Source organism: Hyla sarda, chromosome 7 (genome assembly GCF_029499605.1).
Source record: "Hyla sarda isolate aHylSar1 chromosome 7, aHylSar1.hap1, whole genome shotgun sequence".
Taxonomy (NCBI): Eukaryota; Metazoa; Chordata; class Amphibia; order Anura; family Hylidae; genus Hyla; species Hyla sarda.
The window spans coordinates 13,159,744-13,180,179 of record NC_079195.1 but is presented as its reverse complement, the minus strand read 5'-3'; the positions used below and the strand labels follow the sequence as shown (position 1 = coordinate 13,180,179).

Genomic DNA, 20,436 nt, shown 5'->3' with positions numbered 1-20,436 from the left:
GTGCTAAGCCAGCATCTCAAAGGTTCAGCTCTCACGCTGACTTTGACGCCATTCTGGAATCTGCATGGAAACATCCAGACAAGAGGTTCCCTGGAATAAAGACGATTCAAGAACGTAATCCATTTGACAAGGGTCTTGTCACTAAGGTGGTTTCCCCTCCTTCAGTGGATCCACCAATCTCCCGAATCTCTAAGGCTACTACACTGCCACTGGCAGATGCGGCTGCCTTCAAGGATCCCACGGACAAGAAGGTGGAGTCCTTAGCGAAGTTGCCTCTGAAGCAGCTGGCTCTTCCCATCTTCACCTCACCATGGGCGTGCAAGGCCCTATCGGAGTAGTGCCTAAAACTCCGTCAGGGTATCCTAGCGGGATCCCCCCCAGAGGATCTGTCTGCTCTGGCTCTCCAAGGCTCTAAAGCGGGGGAATTTCTGCACACAGCTTTCATGCAGTCAGCCCGTTGTTCTGCTTTGCTGTGGGTCACCTAGCTGCTCTCCACCGTTCTATGTGGCTTAAAGCTTGGAATGCGGATGCCGCTTCCAAAGGGTCTCTCACTGAGCTTCCTTTTACGGGTGGCCGTCTTTTTGGCAAGCGCCTTGACGGAATTATCTCTGAGGCGACAGGGGGTAAGAGTTCCTTGTTGCCTCAAAATAAGGCGCACTCCACTTCCCAAAGGAAGTCCTCTTCCTTTCGTTCCCTTCGAACCCTTGGCCCCAGCAAGGGGTCTAAGCAGGCACCTTCGCGGAACAAGAAGGCTCCCTCGATCCAGGCGCGCCCGTCTTGGAAGTCGGACACCAACCGTTCCGGCCGGTTTGCAGCCAAATCAGGCAACCACAAACCCACTTCCGCATGAAGTGAAGCCCCCACCCGAAGTTTTTTATCGGATGGGAGGTCGTCTTACTTTTTCGAGACATCTGGACCACACACATTCAGGACTCCGGGGTCAGGGACGTGGTGTCCAACGGTTACTGAATCGAATTCGCCTCCCTCCCGAGGGATCGCTTTTTTCCAATCCCGGGCCCCCCGCCCAGTCTCCTTCTCTGGCGAAGCAATTTCGAGAGGCTCTCCAGTCTCTGCTTCTCCAGGGGGTTATCGTTCCCGTTCCTCCAGGGGAACGTTTTCAGGGTTTCTATTCCAATCTTTTTGGGGTCCCCATGAAGGTCGGTTCTGTACGACCAATCCTAGACCTCAAGCGTCTCAACCGTCATCTTCTCATCCGCCACTTCTGAATGGAATCTCTCTGTTCGGTAGTGTCATCCCTAGAACAAGGGGAGTTTCTTTCTTCGGTGGACATCAAGGATGCCTACCTCCTTGTGCCAATATTTCCAGGCCATCATCGGTATCTCCGCTTTGCCGTTCCGGAGGGGCATTTTCAATTTGTAGTCCTCCCCTTTGGCCTGGCCACGGCTCCTCGGGTCTTTACCAAGATCCTTGCGCCAGTGATGGCCCTGTTGCGGTCGAGGGGAGTCTCGGTGATGCACTACCTGGACGACCTTCTCATCAAGGCTCCCACCAGAGCCCAGACTCTGGAGAATGTGGATGTCACTCTTCACACTCTGGGCATCAGGTCTGTACCTTGGGTCCACGTCGCCTATTGCCTCTGCTCGCCCCGCTTAAAGAAGCCTGGCATGATGCAGCAGGCTTAGTCTGGTGAAGACTTCTGGGGAAGAACTTCTAAGGAGATAAGTATACCTCCATAGCAGGTGAGTATCTACACCCCTCACCCCTCTACATCTGCCTACGGCTCTTCAAGGATTAAGGGGGGATGCTTTATTCACTTGGGGGCCCCTTATTGTTATGGGGGCATTCTGGGACCTGTCACTATTTGGGGGCTCTGACCGCAACCGTGACATCTGTGGGCTGCAGTATCCCCACACATGGTGGGGCAGCTGCCCCTCCTCCGGTCGGCATTTGGGCTGTCCGGTTATATATCCCCACTGTGGGAACGGCTGCCGGCCCCCTCAGCCTCGGGGCGGCATATTCGGCCGGGAGCCAGGCCGCTACTTTAGCCCGGGGCTTGGCCTGGTCCCGGCCGAGTGTAGCTCCGCCCCGCGGCCGGCCTCTGCTATTGTTCTCCGGCGGCCGTTCCCTCGGAGGGTGACGACTGCCGGCTCCACTGTCGGGGCGGCGTGTTCGGACGGGAGCCAGGCCGCTTATTTAGCCCGCGGCTTCGGCCTGGTCCCGGCCGAGTGTAACTCCGCCCCGCGTGGGCGGTCTTGGCTAAATTCGCTCCGGCAGCCGTCCCCGCAGAGGGAGACTGCTACCAGCTTCGCAGTCTTCGGGTCGGCATTCGGCCGTGAGCCAGGCCGCTACTTTAGCCCGCGGCTTGGGCCTGGTCCCGGCCAAGTGTAGCTCCGCCCCCCTTCGCGCTCTCTGAGCGCCCAATCTCTGCAGCGCTGACAGACCAGGCTGTCTCAGCCTCTCTGGTGCTAACGTGCGGTAACTCCTTCCCTCAAGATCACGTGACCCCACTCCGGGTCCAACACTTCTTCTTCACAGACGCTGCTGCACTCTGCTCCTGTGGGTCTCCTTCTCAGCCTGCATCATCTACATCTCTGCTTATCCAGCCAACTGTCCTGTATTCCGAAGCTGCAGGGACGTCAGTCAGGAACCTGGGTGAGCTAGTTCCAGTTCTTCTGTCTCTAGTTGGCTGTACTTGGCAATGTCTACTCCAAGCATTGAACCTTCCCTCAGACAGGCGGCCCCTGCTTTGGTCACTTACTATCTTGTACAGGGTGTAGGGTTAAATTTTCGGGGGGTTCGGCTGTACCCACTTGTTCTGCCTGCTCTTCCTCACGCCCTACTACCCCTGCCCAAGATGCTCCTTCGGTGTCTGTGGTCCCTGATCCGGCCCCGGTTTGGGTGTCTTCCCTCTCCCAGACTATCTCAGACTTGACGCAGGTTTCCAAGGAGGTGGCTACGGCCTTAAGGCAGTCTTCCTTACGTCCCTTACGAAGCAAGTTCGGCTTCTTCGGACCGTCGACACTCCCACAGACGTCCATGGGTTTTTTATCCAGACTCATCTCCTGAAAACAGGCGCCGCTCGAGCTCCAGATCCCCTGCTCCTAGGCAGCGTTCCAGGTCACGCGACCGCTCTCCTAGGGGCCGTTCCCCGAACCGCCATTCTAGATCCCGGTCACCTAGATCGGGAGCCTCCACTAACCGTTCCCGATCTCCGGGTGAATTGGCGGACTCTGACCCTCATTCGGATTCTGAAGGGCTGTCCTCCATGTCTGACTTGGTGGACGGCTTGGTGTCTGCAGTCAGGGACACTTTCCATCTACAGGACCCTGACCTTTGGACCCTGCTCCTGAAGTTTCCTTTGCCCGTACTCCCCATTCTCCAAAGTTTTTCCATCCTCATAAGGAGTTTGATGTACTTCTGGAGACCACCTGGAAGCTTCCGGAGAAGCGCTTCCAAGGCACTAAACGGTTAAAGACTGTGTCCATTCCCTCAGGACTTTATCTCTAAATGGACTGTTCCACCATCTGGGGACCCCCCAGTCTCCCGTTTATCCAAATCCACCAATCTACCGTTGGCGGATGCCGCTTCCTTTAAGGATCCCGCGGACAAGCGGGTCGAGAATTTGGCCAAATACGCATTTGAAGCGGTGGGATCCTCCCTGCTCCCAGACTTCTCTTCAACCTGGGTCGCGAAGGCTTTAGCGGTGTGGGCTTCTCAGCTTCGTCAAGGGCTCTTGTCCGGGGCCTCCCCGGATGATCTGGCTGAGATTGCTCGTCAGGTGTCGGACGCAGGCGAATATTTATGCCAGGTTTCGTTGGAGTCTGCTCACTGTGCAGCTGTCGCGTCTGGCAATCTAGTCACCATTCGTCGTTCCATGTGGCTAAAAGCTTGGAACGCCGATTCGGCTTCCAAGAAATCTCTGTCGGCAATGGCCTTTACTGGCGGACGCCTTTTTGGGAAACTGTTAGACGACATCATTTCAGAGGCTACGGGCGGTAAAAGTTCTTTGCTTCCCCAGAACAAAGTTCGCCGCACTGCGGCTCGTGGGGGGTTTCGTAAGTCAACCTCCTTTCGGTCCTTTCATTCCTGGGTTAAGTGCGCCAGGAGAAATCGAGCCCCTCGCAGGGTAGACGGGGCCCGTCCTTCAAACTCCGCTCCTCCTGGAAGCAGAATAATCGTTCCAACCAATTTCCCGCTAAATCGGGAACCCGCAAACCTTCCTCAACCTGAAGGGGCGGCCCCACCTGGGACTCCGTCTCGGGTGGGCGGTCGCTTACTTCTTTTTCGGAACGTCTGGTTGGCACAAGTCCAGGTCTCTTGGGTTCTGGACGTCATCTCCGACGGTTACCGTATCGAGTTCGCTTCTTTTCCCTGGGATCGTTTTTTTCGGTCCCGGCCTCCTTGTTCACCTACTCTGGCCGCAGGTTTTCATTCTGCCATTCGCACTCTGCTGCAGCAGGGTGTCATTGTGCCCGTTCCACATCAAAACAGTTTCAGAGGTTTCTATTCAAACCTCTTCGTTGTGCCCAAGAAGGAGGGTTCAGTCCGTCTGATTTTGGACCTGAAACTCCCCAACCAACATCTTCGGCTTCGCCACTTCCGTATGGAGGCACTACGGTCGATCTTGGCATCCATGGATCAGGGCGAATTCCTGTCTTCAGTGGACATTTGGATGCGTATCTACACATTCCGATTTTTCCTCCTCATCAACGTTTCCTTCGCTTTGCCGTTCCGCAGGGTCACTTTCAATTTGTGGCTCTGCCCTTCGGTCTGGCCACAGCCCCCCGGGTTTTTACCAAGGTCCTGGCGGCTGTCATGGCCATTCTCAGGTCCCGGGGGGTGTCTGTCCTTCCTTACCTGGACGACCTGCTTATCAAGGCCCCGTCCCGGATCCAGAACGAGGAGAGTCTCCACATCACCCTGCTGACTCTGACCAGCTTCGGGTGGCTGATCAACGAGGAGAAATCAAACCTTTCTCCCTCCCGGTCTCTAGTCTTCTGGGCCTCCGGTTCGATACCGGGAGCGCCCGAATCTTCCTCCTTCCGGACAAGCGGAGTGCCCTGCTGTCCGGCATTCGTCACTTGAGATGCCCGCATCCAAATTGTCCATTCGTACATGCATGGCAGTGCTGGGCAGAATGGTGGCGGCCATAACGGCGGTTCCGTTTGCACAGTTCCGTTGCCGTCTGCTTCAGTGGACTGTTCTGTCCCTGTGGGACGGATCCCCCCTGTCCTTGGATCACCGGATCCTTCTGCCACCTCGGCTCGCCAGTCTCTTCTTTGGTGGCTCCACTATCCCCTCCTTCAGAGCGGCCGCTCGCTTCTACCGTTGCACTGGCTGGTTCTCACGACTGGTGCGAGCCTCCTCGGTTTGGGGGGGTGTTCTCCTGGACAGGACGGTCCAGGGCCGATGGTCACCTCGGGAAGCCAGGCTTCCTATCGATGTCCTGGAGATCCGGGCGATATTCCTTTGTCTCCGGCACTGGGAGTCTCTACTTCGGGATCGCCCGGTTCGCATTCAGTCTGACAACGCCACGGCCGTGGCATATATTAACTGCCAAGGGGGCACTCGCTGCAGTGCCGCCATGACCGAGGTGTCAAAAATCTTGACCTGGGCGGAACGCATGGTTCCCTCCATATCGGCGATCCACATGCCGGGGGTGGAAAACTGGGAAGGGGACTTTCTCAGTCGCTCCAAGCTTTGTGGCAAAGTCAAGAGATCCTCTTGCACTGGCCGTGGACGCCCTCGTCATTCCCTGGTCTCGGTTCACTCTTCCGTACCTGTTTCCACCAATTCCCCTCCTTCCCCGAGTGCTCAGGAAACTCAAGGCGGAAGGCGTATCGGCCATCCTAGTGGCTCCGGATTAGCCCCGCCGATCTTGGTACGCCGACGTGGTTCGGCTCATGGCAGATGTTCCCTTTCGGCTGCCAGATCGCCTCAATCTTCTTTCTCAGGGTTCTCTTTGCCACCCCAATTCACAGCCGCTGCGTTTGATGGCGTGGTGGTTGAAACCGCGGTATTGAAGGCTTGCGGTTTCTCACCTGGGGTTATTCGCACTATGCTCAGGGCGCGTAAGCCATCCTCGGCGAGGATCTATCATTGAACTTGGCGGGCTTATTTTCGGTGGTGTGAGGCCCGCTCTCTTCCTCCGGTTTGTTTTTCTCTTCCGAACCTTCTGGCGTTTCTGCAATCGGGTCTTGAATCGCGCCTGGCTCTTAGTTCTCTCAAAGGTCAAGTGTCGGCGCTGTCTATTCTTTTTCAGCGGCCTCTAGCTTCCGACTCATCGGTTCACACTTTCCTCCAGGGAGTAGCTCACGAGATTCCTCCCTACAGGTCTCCTACTCCCCCTTGGGACTTGAATTTGGTCCTGAGTGCCTTGCAATCCATTCCGTTCGAGCCTATCCGCGATATTTCTCTTTGTTTCCTTTCTTGGAAGGTCGCCTTTTTGATAGCGGTGACCTCGATCCGTCGGGTATCGAAATTGGCAGCTCTTTCTTGTCAACCTCCCTTCCTGATTCTTCATCAAGACAAGGCGGTACTTCGGCCGGTTCCTTCTTTTCAACCGAAGGTGGTTTGTCCTTTCATCTGAACGAAGATATCGTTCTTCCTTCCTTCCTTCTGCCCTGCTCCGTCTCATCCTAAGGAGCGTTCTCTCCACAATCTGGATGTGGTCCGAGCCTTACGAGTTTACCTCAAGGCCACCTCTTCTTTCCGGCGGTCGGAGTCGCTGTTTGTCCTTCCGGAGGGCCGACGCAAAGGTTTGCTGGCTTCTAAGGCCACCATATACAGGTGGATCCGGTCCGCCATTTCTGAAGCATATGGTTCTAAGGGGAAGGATCCTCCCTTTCGGGTTACGGCTCACTCCACTCGCTCTGTGGGGGCCTCTTGGGCGGTCTTTAACAGGGCTTCGGCCCTACAGGTGTGCAAGGCGGCTACTTAATCTTCGGTGCACACGTTCACCAAGTTTTACCAAGTGCACACTTCTGCATCCGCCGACACCTCTTTGGGGCGTAAGGTTTTGCAGGCAGCGGTGGCTCTGCCGTCCACTTGATTCTCTGAATGAGAAAAGGAGATTTTTTTTACACTTACCGTAAAATCTTTTTCTCAGAGGCTCCATTGGGGGACACAGCTCCCACCCTGTATTGTTAGTTGTGGTCTGAGAGTCGGTCGCCTGTCAGTCTGTTGGTTCGTTGTTTTGACTGGGCTCCCTCAGGACTCTGTATTTTTTCGGTTCTTCCTATTGCTTTTGGACTAAAACTGAGTGTCTCTAAGGCAGTAGATGGGGTATACCCTGCTGGGAGGGGCCGACTTCTTTTTTGTATGCCTAGTGTCAGCCTCCTAGTGGCAGCAAGATATACCCACGGTTCCTGTGTCCCCCAATGGAGCCTCTGAGAAAAAGATTTTACGGTAAGTGTAAAAAATCTTTTTTTTTTTTTATATTACATGCAACTTTCACACATCATAAATACCTGACCTTAACTTAGGTAAGGCTGTTTGTAACTTTTTGCTTACTCACTAAAGTCGCTCAAAAAAAGTGATTAGGCGAATTTTTGTGCGACATTTGTACATAAAAAAAGGCACTAAATACCTTAACCCCTTCCTGCTATAGGACGTATGCATACGTCCAATCATCCGACATATCCGCGCATTTGGACGTATGCATACATCCTAGCGATCTCCGGCACTGCCACGGGCAGCGCAGGAGATCGGCGACGGGACCCGGCTATCAATCACAGCCGGAGTCCCGCCGCAGCTTCCGGAGCTGCGATCGCGCCGCTTCCGACAGCATTAACCCCATAGATTCCGTGATCACTCCTGATCACAGCATCTATGGTGTTTACAGGGGGAGCGCTCTCCCCCTGTTTTCCAACGGCGGTGCCGCGATACAATCGCGAGTCGCTGTTGGTTGCTATGGCAGCAGGAGGTCAGATTATGACCTCCTGTATGCCTGCTGCCTGCCAGAGGCTGGATCGCACAGGCTGTAGTGTCTGCAGCTCATCAGGTTATACTGTGCTGCAGTACAAATGTATTGCAGCATAGTATAACCTGTAAAAAGTGTAAAAAATATTATAAAGTTCTTCAATAAAAGTATGAAGTGTAAAAAAAAAAAAATGCCCCTTTCCCAATAAAAGCCCTGTATTATCACCAAAAAAGATCAAAAACACAAATCATATACATAATAGGTATTGCCACGTCCGTAATGACATGTTCTATAAAATTATAATGTAAATTATCCCGCACCGTGAACGCCGTTAAAAAAAAAAACATCAAAAAAAGCGCAAAATTCGCCAATTTTGGTACAAATAACCGAATAAAAAAGATCAAAAGGTAGCTCGTAGCACAAAAATGATAAAGTACAGCTCATCCCGCAAAAAATAAGTCTTTACTCAATGGCGTCGGACGAAAAATAAAAAAGTTACGGCTGTTGGAAAATGAATGGCAGAAAAAGAATTTTGCTCAGAAAAGGAAAGAACATAGAAAGCTATAAAATGGGTATCGCCATAATCGTACTGACCCACAGAATAAATATAACAAAACTTTTACCGCACAGTGTACACCATTAAAAAAAAAAAAAAAAAACGCCAGAAATTTTCCAGTTTTTCACAATATTTTGAAGTTTTTCACAAAAAATGCTTCATGTGAAAACAAAAATGCACCAGTTATATAAAGTACAATATGTCACGAAAAAACTATCTCAGAATCGCTCTGCTCAGAAAAAGCGTTCTAAAGTTATTACCATTAAAAGAGATACAGGTCAAATAAAAAAAAAAGAGCCTGGTCATAGAGGTAAAAAATGGGTCGGTCCTTAAGGGGTTAATAAATGTCCCCCATTTGGTATTTCTGCATGTTTAAGAAGAACTCCCATTTATAAAAACTTATCCCCCATCCTAAGTGTCCGACCGCTGGGACCATCTGCACTGCATAAAGAGCGGTGTCAACCACAGCACGAAGCTGCGGCCAATATGCCCCCTCCATGCAGATCTAGGGGAGAGCTGCATGTAGGGGGCAATCTCTGGCTCTGTCATAGAGCTGCATGGGGGGGGCATGTCAGCCGCAGCTTCGTGCTGTGGTTGACACCGCCCTTTATGCAGTGCAGATGGTCCCAGCAGTCAGACCCCCCCACGATAGGACATTTGTCCCCTAACCTTAGCATCCTATTGTCCCGTTTAAAATACAAGCCTCATATGAGTCTGTAGGGGGGAAATTGAAAGAGTTATGGCTTTTAAAATGCGAGGAGGGGGGAAATAAATCGATACATCATTAAATCGTTCCTGTAATTTCTGGTGACTTTTTAGGATTAGCTGTGTGTACATGAGCATCAGCACTATTTCTGCTCTGCAGGTTCTATCTCTAATTAGCATTTCTACCGGAGTTGGTGGGTGGAGCTTTCTTCTCGCCTATTTACTTGTACTAATCACAAAGTAGCATAAACCTCCACAACATACATTTTTTTTCCATCAATGGGAAGTTGTCACCCCATTCTTATTATTTTCAGGGATTTCATTGGTTAGACCTACATTGATTAGAATTCTATTTCATACACTGTGAAAGTCCTCTACTGAACCTTCTTGTTAAATTGAGTTATGAATAGATCCAAAGTAAACTTTCCACTATATGGGGATTATACGCAGGACTGTTGTAAAGGGGTACTCCGGTGGAAAATATTTTTTTTCTAAACGAACTGGTGCCAGAAAGTTAAACAGATTTGTAAATTACTTCTATTAAAAAAATCTTTATCCTTCCAGTACTTTTTAGCAGCTGTATGCTACAGAGGAAATTCTTTGCTTTTTGAATTTCTTTTTTTGTCTTGTCCACAGTGCTCTCTGCTGACACCTGATGCCTGTAATCAGGAGAATTGCCCAGAGCAGGAGAAAATCCCCATAGCAAACCTATGCTGCTCTGGACAGTTCCTGATACGGGCATCAGGTGTCAGCAGAGAGCACTATGGACAAGAAAAAAAAGAAATTCAAAAAGAAAAGAATTTTCTCTGTAGCATACAGCTGCTAAAAAGTACTGGAAGGGTAAAGATTTTTTTTATAGAAGTAATTTACAAATCTGTTTAACTTTCTGGCACCAGTTCATAAAAAAAAAATAATAATAATTTTGCACCCGAGTACCCCATTAAGTTCCGACCCCTACCACCCAATCCCGCAATGTGTTTTCTGCTCTTGCTGTGTGTGCCCCCATTCCCACAAATATTCTGTCACAGCTTTTACAGATAGCATCCCACCCATGACATTTCCTCATCCCTTTGTGCCAATTCATCACTCCCCTTGTTCCGTTTCATCGCTCCCCTGTTGCATTTCACCCCCTAAACAAACTTTAGCATTAAACAACTGTGGAAGATTGTTTAAATGCTGCTCTTTCACATAGATGGGATCAGTAGAGCTTCTCATGAACATGATCCATGTCAGAAATCTGAAAATATGTGTGTATTACAGGTTTACATCATCACACATGTTTTTTTCAGTTTAATTACTAGAGGTAAATTTTCATGATTTCATGGTTGATTTTCACTTCTTCCAGACCAAGGCTTTCAAAATTCCTGACACCAGAAATGAAGAAGTAAATGGAAGGAAGATTTTTCTTTCTGATATACAGGCGGAAGCACTGAGTAATGGAACAGAGTTTGAGGTAAAATCTCTTCTATACAGCTGAACATCTGTATATATTATTTCCTAATAGGAGCCGAAAAATAGACCGTTAAAGGGGTACTCCGCCCCTAGATATCTTATCCCCTATCCAAATGATAGGGGATAAGATGTCTGATCAATGTCTGATCCTGCTGCACCCGCCGTTCGTTTAGAGCTTCCGGTGCAGGGCCGTTGGCTCGTGACATCACTGTCAAGCACGCTCGTGACATCACGGCCACGCCGCCTCAATGCAAGTCTATGGGAGGGGGCGTGACGGCCGTCACGCACCCTCCCATAGACATTCATTGAGGGGGCGTAGCCATGACGTCACGAGCGGTGCCAGAAAGTTAAACAGATTTGCAAATAACTTCTATTAAAAAAAATCTTAATCCTTCCAGTACTTATTAGCGTCTGTATACTACAGAGGAAATGCTTTTCTTTTTGGATTTCTCTTCTGTCACGACCACAATGCTCTCTGCTGACATCTGCTGTCCATTTTAGGAACGGTAAAGAGCAGCATATGTTTGCTATGGTGATTTTCTCCTGCTCTGACAGTTCCTAAAATGGACACCAGAGGTCAGCTGAGAGCACTGTGGTCATGATATCAGAGAAATCCAAAAAGAAAAACCTTTCCTCTGTATAATACAGCCACTAATATGTACTGAAAGGATAAATTTTTTTTAATATAAGTAATTTACAAATCTGTTAACTTTCTGGCACCAGTTGATTAAAAAAAAATTAATGTTTTCCACCGGAGTACCCCTTTAAAGGTGTTATGCACTTCTCGCTCCTGCTCAACGTGATATAAACAGTACTTTCTCACTATTTCTCATTGAATTGGGGGGACTAGCAGGATTTCTGCTCTCCCCATATAATGAGATGTTTAAAGTGTTACTCCGGCAGAGGTTTTTTTTGTGATGTTTTTTTTTTTTTTTTTTTAAAGAAAATGGCTTTCTGCTTTATAAAAAACAAAACTATGTATACCTTCTGCTCTCACGAACTGCCCCCGATAATGCTTCTCCCATTTGTCAGTGCTCTCCTCTCCTGGGTACTAAGGCCTCACATATTGGGCCCCGGCACCAGGAAGAGGAACAGGGCTGGCCCGACTATGTCCATTGCCGCACAGCCAAACACTGGCTAAGGCAGGACACCGATGCAGCTGGTGATTACCTGAGCAGCAGTTGATGTATTTGGCCCCAACAACCAGAAGAAGAGAGAACCGGAGAGCAGGAGCAGCGGCAGCGTTACCAGAGGAAGTGAAGTAGCGCAGAAGCTATATATAGCTTTTGTTTTTGTTTTTATTTGCAATAATTTATTGCCATAAGGATTTGTGCAAAAATGAGAAAGTGAAAAAAAGAACATTTGCTGAAATTAGTTTTTTCCCCTATATTTCCTTTCTCAGGGTTATGCAGTGGAGTTTTCTAGCCCAAGCAATTTCTATGTAAAAGCCTTTGATGCCAAATCCATAGATAACCTTGTAAAAGTGACAAGTACCTTGAAAAACCTTTATTCCAACCCCAGTAACCTAAAGAAAGATTACGCGCCTGACAAAGGTGAAGTCTGCGTGGCAAAGTACCATCAGGACCAGGTGAGCGGCCAACACGAGAAACACTGGATATAATCACTAATGTACACAGTGAGCTATGGTGTGGACTCAGTGCTCGGCGGTATGACCAAAAATGCATATCACGGTATTTTTGTAAGTTTTGGCAGCTCCATAGTATTTAACGGTATTTCCCCCCAACCCCCCTACTGAGGAGCTAATCATATGTGACCCCCGGGCGATGCTATATTTCTCGAAACCTCCCCCCGCTGTCCCCCAGACATGATTAAGGAAATTATTAAGTTGCGAGCCGCCGGCGCTTTAAATGAATGAGATGCGGCCCGCCGGCGCTATAAATGAATGAGATGCGGGCCACAGCGCTTTAAATGAATGAGATGCGGCCCGCCGGCCCTATAAATGAATGAGATGCGGCCCACCGGCCCTATAGATGAATGAGATGCTGCCCGCCGGCGCTATAAATGAATGAGATGCGGCCCGCCGGCGCTATAAATGAATGAGATGCGGCCCGCCGGTGCTATAAATGAAGGAGATGCGGCCCGCCGGTGCTATAAATGAATGAGATGCGGCCCGCCGGCCCTATAAATGAATGAGATGCGGCCCGCCGGCCCTATAAATGAATGAGATGCGGCCCGCCGGAGCTATAAATGAATGAGATGCGGCCCGCCGGAGCTATAAATGAATGAGATGCGGCCCGCCGGAGCTATAAATGAATGAGATGCGGCCCGCCGGAGCTATAAATGAATGAGATGCGGCCCGCCGGAGCTATAAATGAATGAGATGCGGCCCGCCGGAGCTATAAATGAATGAGATGCGGCCCGCCGGAGCTATAAATGAATGAGATGCGGCCCGCCGGAGCTATAAATGAATGAGATGCGGCCCGCCGGAGCTATAAATGAATGAGATGCGGCCAGCAGGCGCTATAAATGAATGAGATGCGGCCCGCCGGAGCTATAAATGAATGAGATGCGGCCCGCCGGTGCTATAAATAAATGAGATGCGGCCCGCCGGCCCTATAAATGAATGAGATGCGGCCCGCCGGTGCTATAAATGAATGAGATGTGGCCCGCCGGCGCTATAAATGAATGAGATGCGGCCCGCCGGAGCTATAAATGAATGAGATGCGGCCCGCCGGAGCTATAAATGAATGAGATGCGGCCCGCCGGTGCTATAGATGAATGAGATGCGGCCCGCCGGTGCTATACATGAATGAGATGCGGCCCGCCGGCCCTATAAATGAATGAGATGCGGCCCGCCGGCGCTATAAATGAATGAGATGCGGCCCGCCGGTGCTATAAATGAATGAGATGCGGCCCGCCGGCGCTATAAATGAATGAGATGCGGCCCGCCGGCCCTATAAATGAATGAGATGCGGCCCGCCGGCGCTATAAATGAATGAGATGCGGCCCGCCGGCCCTATAAATGAATGAGATGCGGCCCGCCGGCCCTATAAATGAATGAGATGCGGCCCGCCGGCGCTATAAATGAATGAGATGCGGCCCGCCGGTGCTATAAATGAATGAGATGCGGCCCGCCGGCCCTATAAATGAATGAGATGCGGCCCGCCGGCCCTATAAATGAATGAGATGCGGCCCGCCGGAGCTATAAATGAATGAGATGCGGCCCGCCGGCGCTATAAATGAATGAGATGCGGTCCGCCGGCCCTATAAATGAATGAGATGCGGCCCGCCGGCGCTATAAATGAATGAGATGCGGCCCGCCTGCGCTATAAATGAATGAGATGCGGTCCGCCGGCCCTATAAATGAATGAGATGCGGCCCGCCGGCGCTATAAATGAATGAGATGCGGCCCGCCTGCGCTATAAATGAATGAGATGCGGCCCGCCGGCCCTATAAATGAAGGAGATGCGGTCCGCCGGTGCTATAAATGAATGAGATGCGGCCCGCCGGCGCTATAAATGAATGAGATGCGGCCCGCCGGCCCTATAAATGAATGAGATGCGGCCCGCCGGCGCTATAAATGAATGAGATGCGGCCCGCCGGCCCTATAAATGAATGAGATGCGGCCCGCCGGCCCTATAAATGAATGAGATGCGGCCCGCCGGCGCTATAAATGAATGAGATGCGGCCCGCCGGTGCTATAAATGAATGAGATGCGGCCCGCCGGCCCTATAAATGAATGAGATGCGGCCCGCCGGCCCTATAAATGAATGAGATGCGGCCCGCCGGAGCTATAAATGAATGAGATGCGGCCCGCCGGCGCTATAAATGAATGAGATGCGGTCCGCCGGCCCTATAAATGAATGAGATGCGGCCCGCCGGCGCTATAAATGAATGAGATGCGGCCCGCCTGCGCTATAAATGAATGAGATGCGGTCCGCCGGCCCTATAAATGAATGAGATGCGGCCCGCCGGCGCTATAAATGAATGAGATGCGGCCCGCCTGCGCTATAAATGAATGAGATGCGGCCCGCCGGCCCTATAAATGAAGGAGATGCGGTCCGCCGGCGCTATAAATGAATGAGATGCGGCCAGCCGGCCCTATAAATGAATGAGATGCGGCCCGCCGGCGCTATAAATGAATGAGATGCGGCCCGCCGGCGCTATAAATGAATGAGGTGCGCAATGCGCCAATGGCCCGCATCTCATTCATTTAAAGCGCCGGCGTTTATTTAAGTTATTGTTCCATAAAGGGTTTGGGGGCTTTTCTGGGACTTTTATATTGATGGCCTATTTGTAGCCTAGGCCATTAATATTAGTAAAAGTCTGACTCCCGTCACCTCCTCTGAGAGTCAAGGCAGCGAGTGGGCATCTGCACTGCTTACAATGCGCTGCGGTGTCTGGTATTGCAGCTCATGCCATTCACTTTAATGGGACAAGCTACAATACCGTAGTACAGCCACTACTCACGTGTAAGATTTGTGAGACACGAAAAGGCCACAGTGCCTGCAAGAGTGCCGAGGCTTCTTCAGTCGGCTGGTCTGTGACAAATGCCGGGAGTCACACCCCCTACAAAGTAGATGTTAAAGGGGTACTGTTCCGAACGCTAGAGCCGGCAGCGCGTGACGTCATAGCCCCGCCCCCTCACGCCTCACCCCCCTCAATGCAAGTCTATGGGAGGGGGCGTGACGGCTGTCGGTGCTGGCTCCATCGTTCGGAACAGTTAGTTCCAAACGCTGAGCAGCGGAGTACCCCTTTAATGACCCATAGATAAGCCAGGAATATATATATGATATATATATATATATAAATGTGTCCCAGAAAACCCATTTCTGTGTTTCCCGTGGCCATGAATGCTACATTGTTGAGTGTAAATGGCATTTGTCAGTAAGGTTTTTCTCGTCCTTCTATTTTCAGCAGTGGTACAGAGCGCTGGTATACAGCGTGGAGAGGACCACGAGGACAGCGCAGGTTTTATATCTGGACTACGGCAATACAGAAAATGTCAGCCTGGACAGTGTGCAGCCGATGCATAAAGATGTAGATCTGGTCCCTCCGTGTGTGAGTCAAGGCCATCCACACTGGGATTCTTCTTATTGAATTGACGTATTCTTAAGATTCATTCTCTCTCCTTGTTGTTTAGGCTCTACAGTGCTGCTTGGCGCACGTCACTGCTCCTCCTTTCGGCTGGTCACCGGAATGCCTTGTAGAAGTGAAGAGTCTTCTTGTAGGGTCCAAGCTGTTGATCCGCATCGTTGACGTTTTTCAAGAGGAACTTCCGCTATACACGGTTGATGTATCTTTACTTGAGTCAGGTGCATGAGATTGAGTTTTTATAAGTGTTCATGGGTGGGAGGGGGCTGTTAAAGGGGCACTCCACTGGCCAATGCAAGTCTGCCACACCCCTTCCAATAGACTTGCATTGAGGGGCGTGGCCTGATGTCACAAGGGGGCGTGGCTGACCCCCGCAGCGCACACAGCGGTCGGAACTAAATGTTTTGAACGCCGGCCAGTGGAGTACCCCTTTAATGCAGTAATGCCAGCTTTTTGGTCTAGTTGTATATATTAGAATAGAATTCCATTCATTAACCCTTATTTAGTTAAATGGCCGCTGTCGTTTAAAACCACTTCCCACCATGTCACAGCCAAGTCGGTGATCTCCAAACTGCGGACCTCGAGCTGTTGCAAAACTATAACTCCCAGCATACCCGCACAGCCAAAGACTGTATGGCTATGCTCAGAGTTGTAGTTTTACAACATCTGGAGGTCTACAGTTTGGAGACCATTGGCCTGTGTGATTTCTAAAGTATTTGTAAATCACTTGATTAACTAACAATTACTCCTTAGCCGAGAAGAAAACTATTTTAAATTCCTGACCACTAGGGGTCTCACTTCCCTGCAGACTGCTGTTCACTGCCTGTTATAGGAATTACCAAGAAATACCAAGATGGGAAAGAGGAAGTGGTGGGGGGCTATTGCTGTGTGGAAAAAAAAAGAGCCTGGACTATGTGGGGGCATCCTGAAACTGTCTGCCTCCTCCTGGGGGTCCACACTAAGAGTAAATCAAGGCTTCCTTTTTTATCTCTGACCCAAATGCTTAGGCAGCTGTTGCTTGTGTTCCTAAAATTGTACGTATACAGTGTTGCCTCTTGAATGTGATCCCCCTCTTTCCCCCTCCCTGTAGCTTTTTATCATCTACAGCAGCAGTTAGCTGCTTAGACCATGGCTGCTTTTGTGATGTAACCCCAACCATACTGTGGTGCTGCTGTTTCTTATGTTTCTGCTCATATAGCACCTAGAGTATGTCTGCCCCATAATTGACCAGACAAGTAAAGGAAGTCCAAGTGTGAGTACTGCTGGCAATTGGGCCAGTTCTGTTCCCACAGCAGAAATGGAGGAAATGAAAAATAGCTCAGCACCATAAAGGGGAACTCAATAACAGCAGGGGAAATCACTGTGTCACCCAGGTTAATGTAAACAAATTATGCAGGTTTATAAAACTCATTTGAAAGTACAAGTACACTTAAAGTTTATGTATAGGCAAATTAGTTCACATACGTTGTTACCAAAAAGTTCTTTTTACAACTTACCTATGTACAAACAAACCACAGTTCTAAAGACTTTACTAAATTTTACCTTATTTTTCTTATTTCTCTTTATAACAAATCTTCTTCAGTCTTTTTCCCTTCCTTTTTTTTTTACAGGTCAGAATCTAAATAAAATAATAATCGAGAAGGGATATTCATTCCCACCACTGAACAAAGACCACGGAAAAGTCGAGAATCCAGATGCAGGTCGGATGGAGTTGCATTGTGTCCCTTTTAATAAAGGACTTATATATATATTTTTTTAACATTGTGGTTGTCCCATCAGTAAGTTATAATTTGCCTATGAAATGCAGGTTACTCCCCAAAAATATGAATTCTGAATGAAATCTGCAGCTTTCCTTCTGTAGTTGCAATGCTCTCTGAGGGTAGGGTCACACATAACGGATCCGCAGCGTATTTCACGCTGCGGATCCTCTGGTGACCCGATCCATATTGTGCCTCCTGCTGTTGCCGAACACGGGCAGTGTACTCAGACATTGCGACTACACCGGGATCTCTGAGTGAACTCTGCGACTCGCAGGCCCCCAGTGTGGCTGCTCGGAGCGGCTTGCCACTGCGATCAAACCAGTGGGAAGGGATGGTTGGCCTTCTTTTCAGCAACAGCAGGAGGCACAATATGGGTCGGGTCACCAGTGGATCTGCAGTGTAAAATACACTGCGGATCCATTACACGTGACCCTACCCTAAAAGAAAAAATATTGAAAGATTTCATATAATGCAGTCACCGCAGTACAGTGATCCCTCAAGTTACAGAATTAATTGGTTCCTGGACGACCATTGTATGTTGAAACCATTGTATGTTGAGACCATTGTATGCTGAAACCATAATGCTATGGAAACCTGGTAATTGGTTCTGAAGCCACCAAAATGTCATCCAAAAATAGGAAAAAGTGAGAATTAAACAGAAATAAGTAGATAATGAATACAGATAAAGCAAATCCTTACATATAAAAGTAATAAAGATCTGCTGGGAGCTGTAATCACTGTCTGTATAGAGGACAGGAGCTTCTTCAGGGTTCTGTACAGTTCACAGTGAGAGGAATTTATCCAACCATTTAGATTTTTTTTTTTTGTCTAAATTTGTTGCATGAAAAGTCGCAGGCTGGTTCTGTGCAACATTTTATGCAACATTTATTTTAAAAAGTTTAAATTTCATTACCATGAAGTGTCCTTATGTAGAGGACTGTGTGCAATGGTCACTGATTTATTACTTGCGACTTTTTGTGAAATGTCACAAATATCGCAGAAATGTCGCGTGGGCCACATTTTGGAGTTATTACAGGCAGGTCAACCCTGCCCTATAGAGTTCTATGCGACAATTCGCTTATAGACTATTGAGGTCTAAGGACTTTTAAGGTCCGTGCGACATTTGATACATTTGTCGCATGTCTGTCACTTTCTCCGCAACATTTGCAGACAAATAACGGCAAAAACTCACACAAGATTTGATCAATTCCTCTGTGTCCCCAAAAAGTAAAGTGAAGCCGCCTTTACCTGGTGTCCAAATGAGCAGCTAACCCTGGCACAGGTAAAGAGTAGTACAGAACATGTAATACCTCCCTGTACCAAGGGGGCGCTACCAGACACCAGTCAGTGCATACACTTCAGTAATACAGGTAAAGAGTACATAACATGTAATACCTCCCTTTACTGTAGGGGGCGATACCAGACACCAGTCAGTGCATACACTTCAGTAATACAGGTAAAGAGTACAGAACATGTAATACCTCCTTGTACTGTAGGGGGCGCTACCAGACACCAGTCAGTGCATACACTTCAGTAATACAGGTGAAGAGTACAGAACATGTAATACCGCCCTGTACTGTAGGGGGCACTACCAGACACCAGTCAGTGCATACACTTCAGTAATACAGGTAAAGAGTACAGAACATGTAATACCTACCTGTACTGTAGGAGGCGCTACCAAACACCAGTCAGTGCATACACTTCAGTAATACAGGTAAGGAGTACAAACCATGTAATACCTACCTGTACTGTAGGAGGCGCTACCAGACACCAGGCAGTGCATACACTTCAGTAATACAGGTAAAGAGTAGTACAGAACATGTAATACCTCCCTGTACTGTAGAGGGCGCTACCAGACACCAGTAAGTGCATACACTTCAGTAATACAGGTAAAGAGTACAGAACATGTAATACCTACCTGTACTGTAGGAGGCGCTACCAGACACCAGTCAGTGCATACACTTCAGTAATACAGGTAAGGAGTACAGAACATGTAATACCTACCTGTACTGTAGGAGGCGCTACCAGACACCAGGCAGTTCATACACTTCAGTAATACAGGTAAAGAGTAGTACAGAACATGTAATACCTCCCTGTACTGTAGGGGGCGCTACCAGACAGCCAGTGAAATGCCCATTCTGATTGGACAGTTCCTCCCGCCATTGACTTGTTTCGCACATCTGTACTGTCTGTACATTGTACGTTGAATTGGTTTCAAGTTACAATCGTCCAGAAAAGACCATTGTATGCTAAAAATTATTGTATGTTGAGGCCATTGTATATTGATGCTTGTGGCTGTGTACAAGAACGGCCACTAGAGGGAGCTATCGACATAACAGTAACATTTTTGATTGATATGTCAGCAGACAATACACTCATGCAGAAATGTAAGTGGATAAAAATAACATTGAGACATCAAGGGGTTAAAGATGTTGCCAGAATAATTAATAACATTGAGATGTCGAGGTGTTAAAGATATCAGAATAATTATAAAAAAATAAAAAAAAGAACTTTGACAACCACTGTAATGCCCTTTTTTGTGCCAAGAAAGGATAATAGTGATGTAAAACCTGTTGCAATATTTTTCTACCTTGTCTCAGTGTTTTCCATGCAGTGTGTCTGCAGCTGTTGCAAAACTACAACTCCCAGCATGCCTGGACAGCCTTTGGCTTGTAGTTTTGCAAGTAATGGATGCACCCTGGTTGGGAAACACTGTGAAGCCTCCGGTATTACAGACAAATGTTGAAGAATTAAAACAAAGTATATTAGAAAGTTGCAAAACAATGGTTAAAAGTTAAACCCGGCTGGCCCATAGATGGTGCTATCTGTGCACGCTGGGAGTTGTAATTTTGCAACAGCTGGAGGCACACTGGCTAGGAAACAGTGTAAAGCCTCCTATATTACAGGCACATGTTTAAAAATGTAAACAAATTATGTAATTTATATAGGAAAGCAAACAATGATTAAATGATATACCAGGCTACACCATAGGTGGCGCTGTCTGTGTATGCTGGGAGTTGTAGTTT

At 48.8% G+C, this 20,436-nt stretch overlaps 1 protein-coding gene across 5 annotated transcripts in view; it reads left to right on the top strand.

Annotated features, from left to right (window-relative positions):
• Nucleotides 1-20,436, top strand: part of TDRD1 (tudor domain containing 1) — a 115,170-nt gene that overhangs the window by 32,677 nt on the left and 62,057 nt on the right. For all 5 annotated transcript variants that reach the window (XM_056529467.1, XM_056529464.1, XM_056529463.1 and 2 more), the window contains exons 5-9: nt 10,489-10,596; nt 11,998-12,183; nt 15,474-15,617; nt 15,700-15,871; nt 17,261-17,350. In XM_056529467.1, the coding sequence (XP_056385442.1) occupies nt 10,489-10,596; nt 11,998-12,183; nt 15,474-15,617; nt 15,700-15,871; nt 17,261-17,350 (700 nt within the window). The remainder of the gene's footprint in view (nt 1-10,488; nt 10,597-11,997; nt 12,184-15,473; nt 15,618-15,699; nt 15,872-17,260; nt 17,351-20,436) is intronic.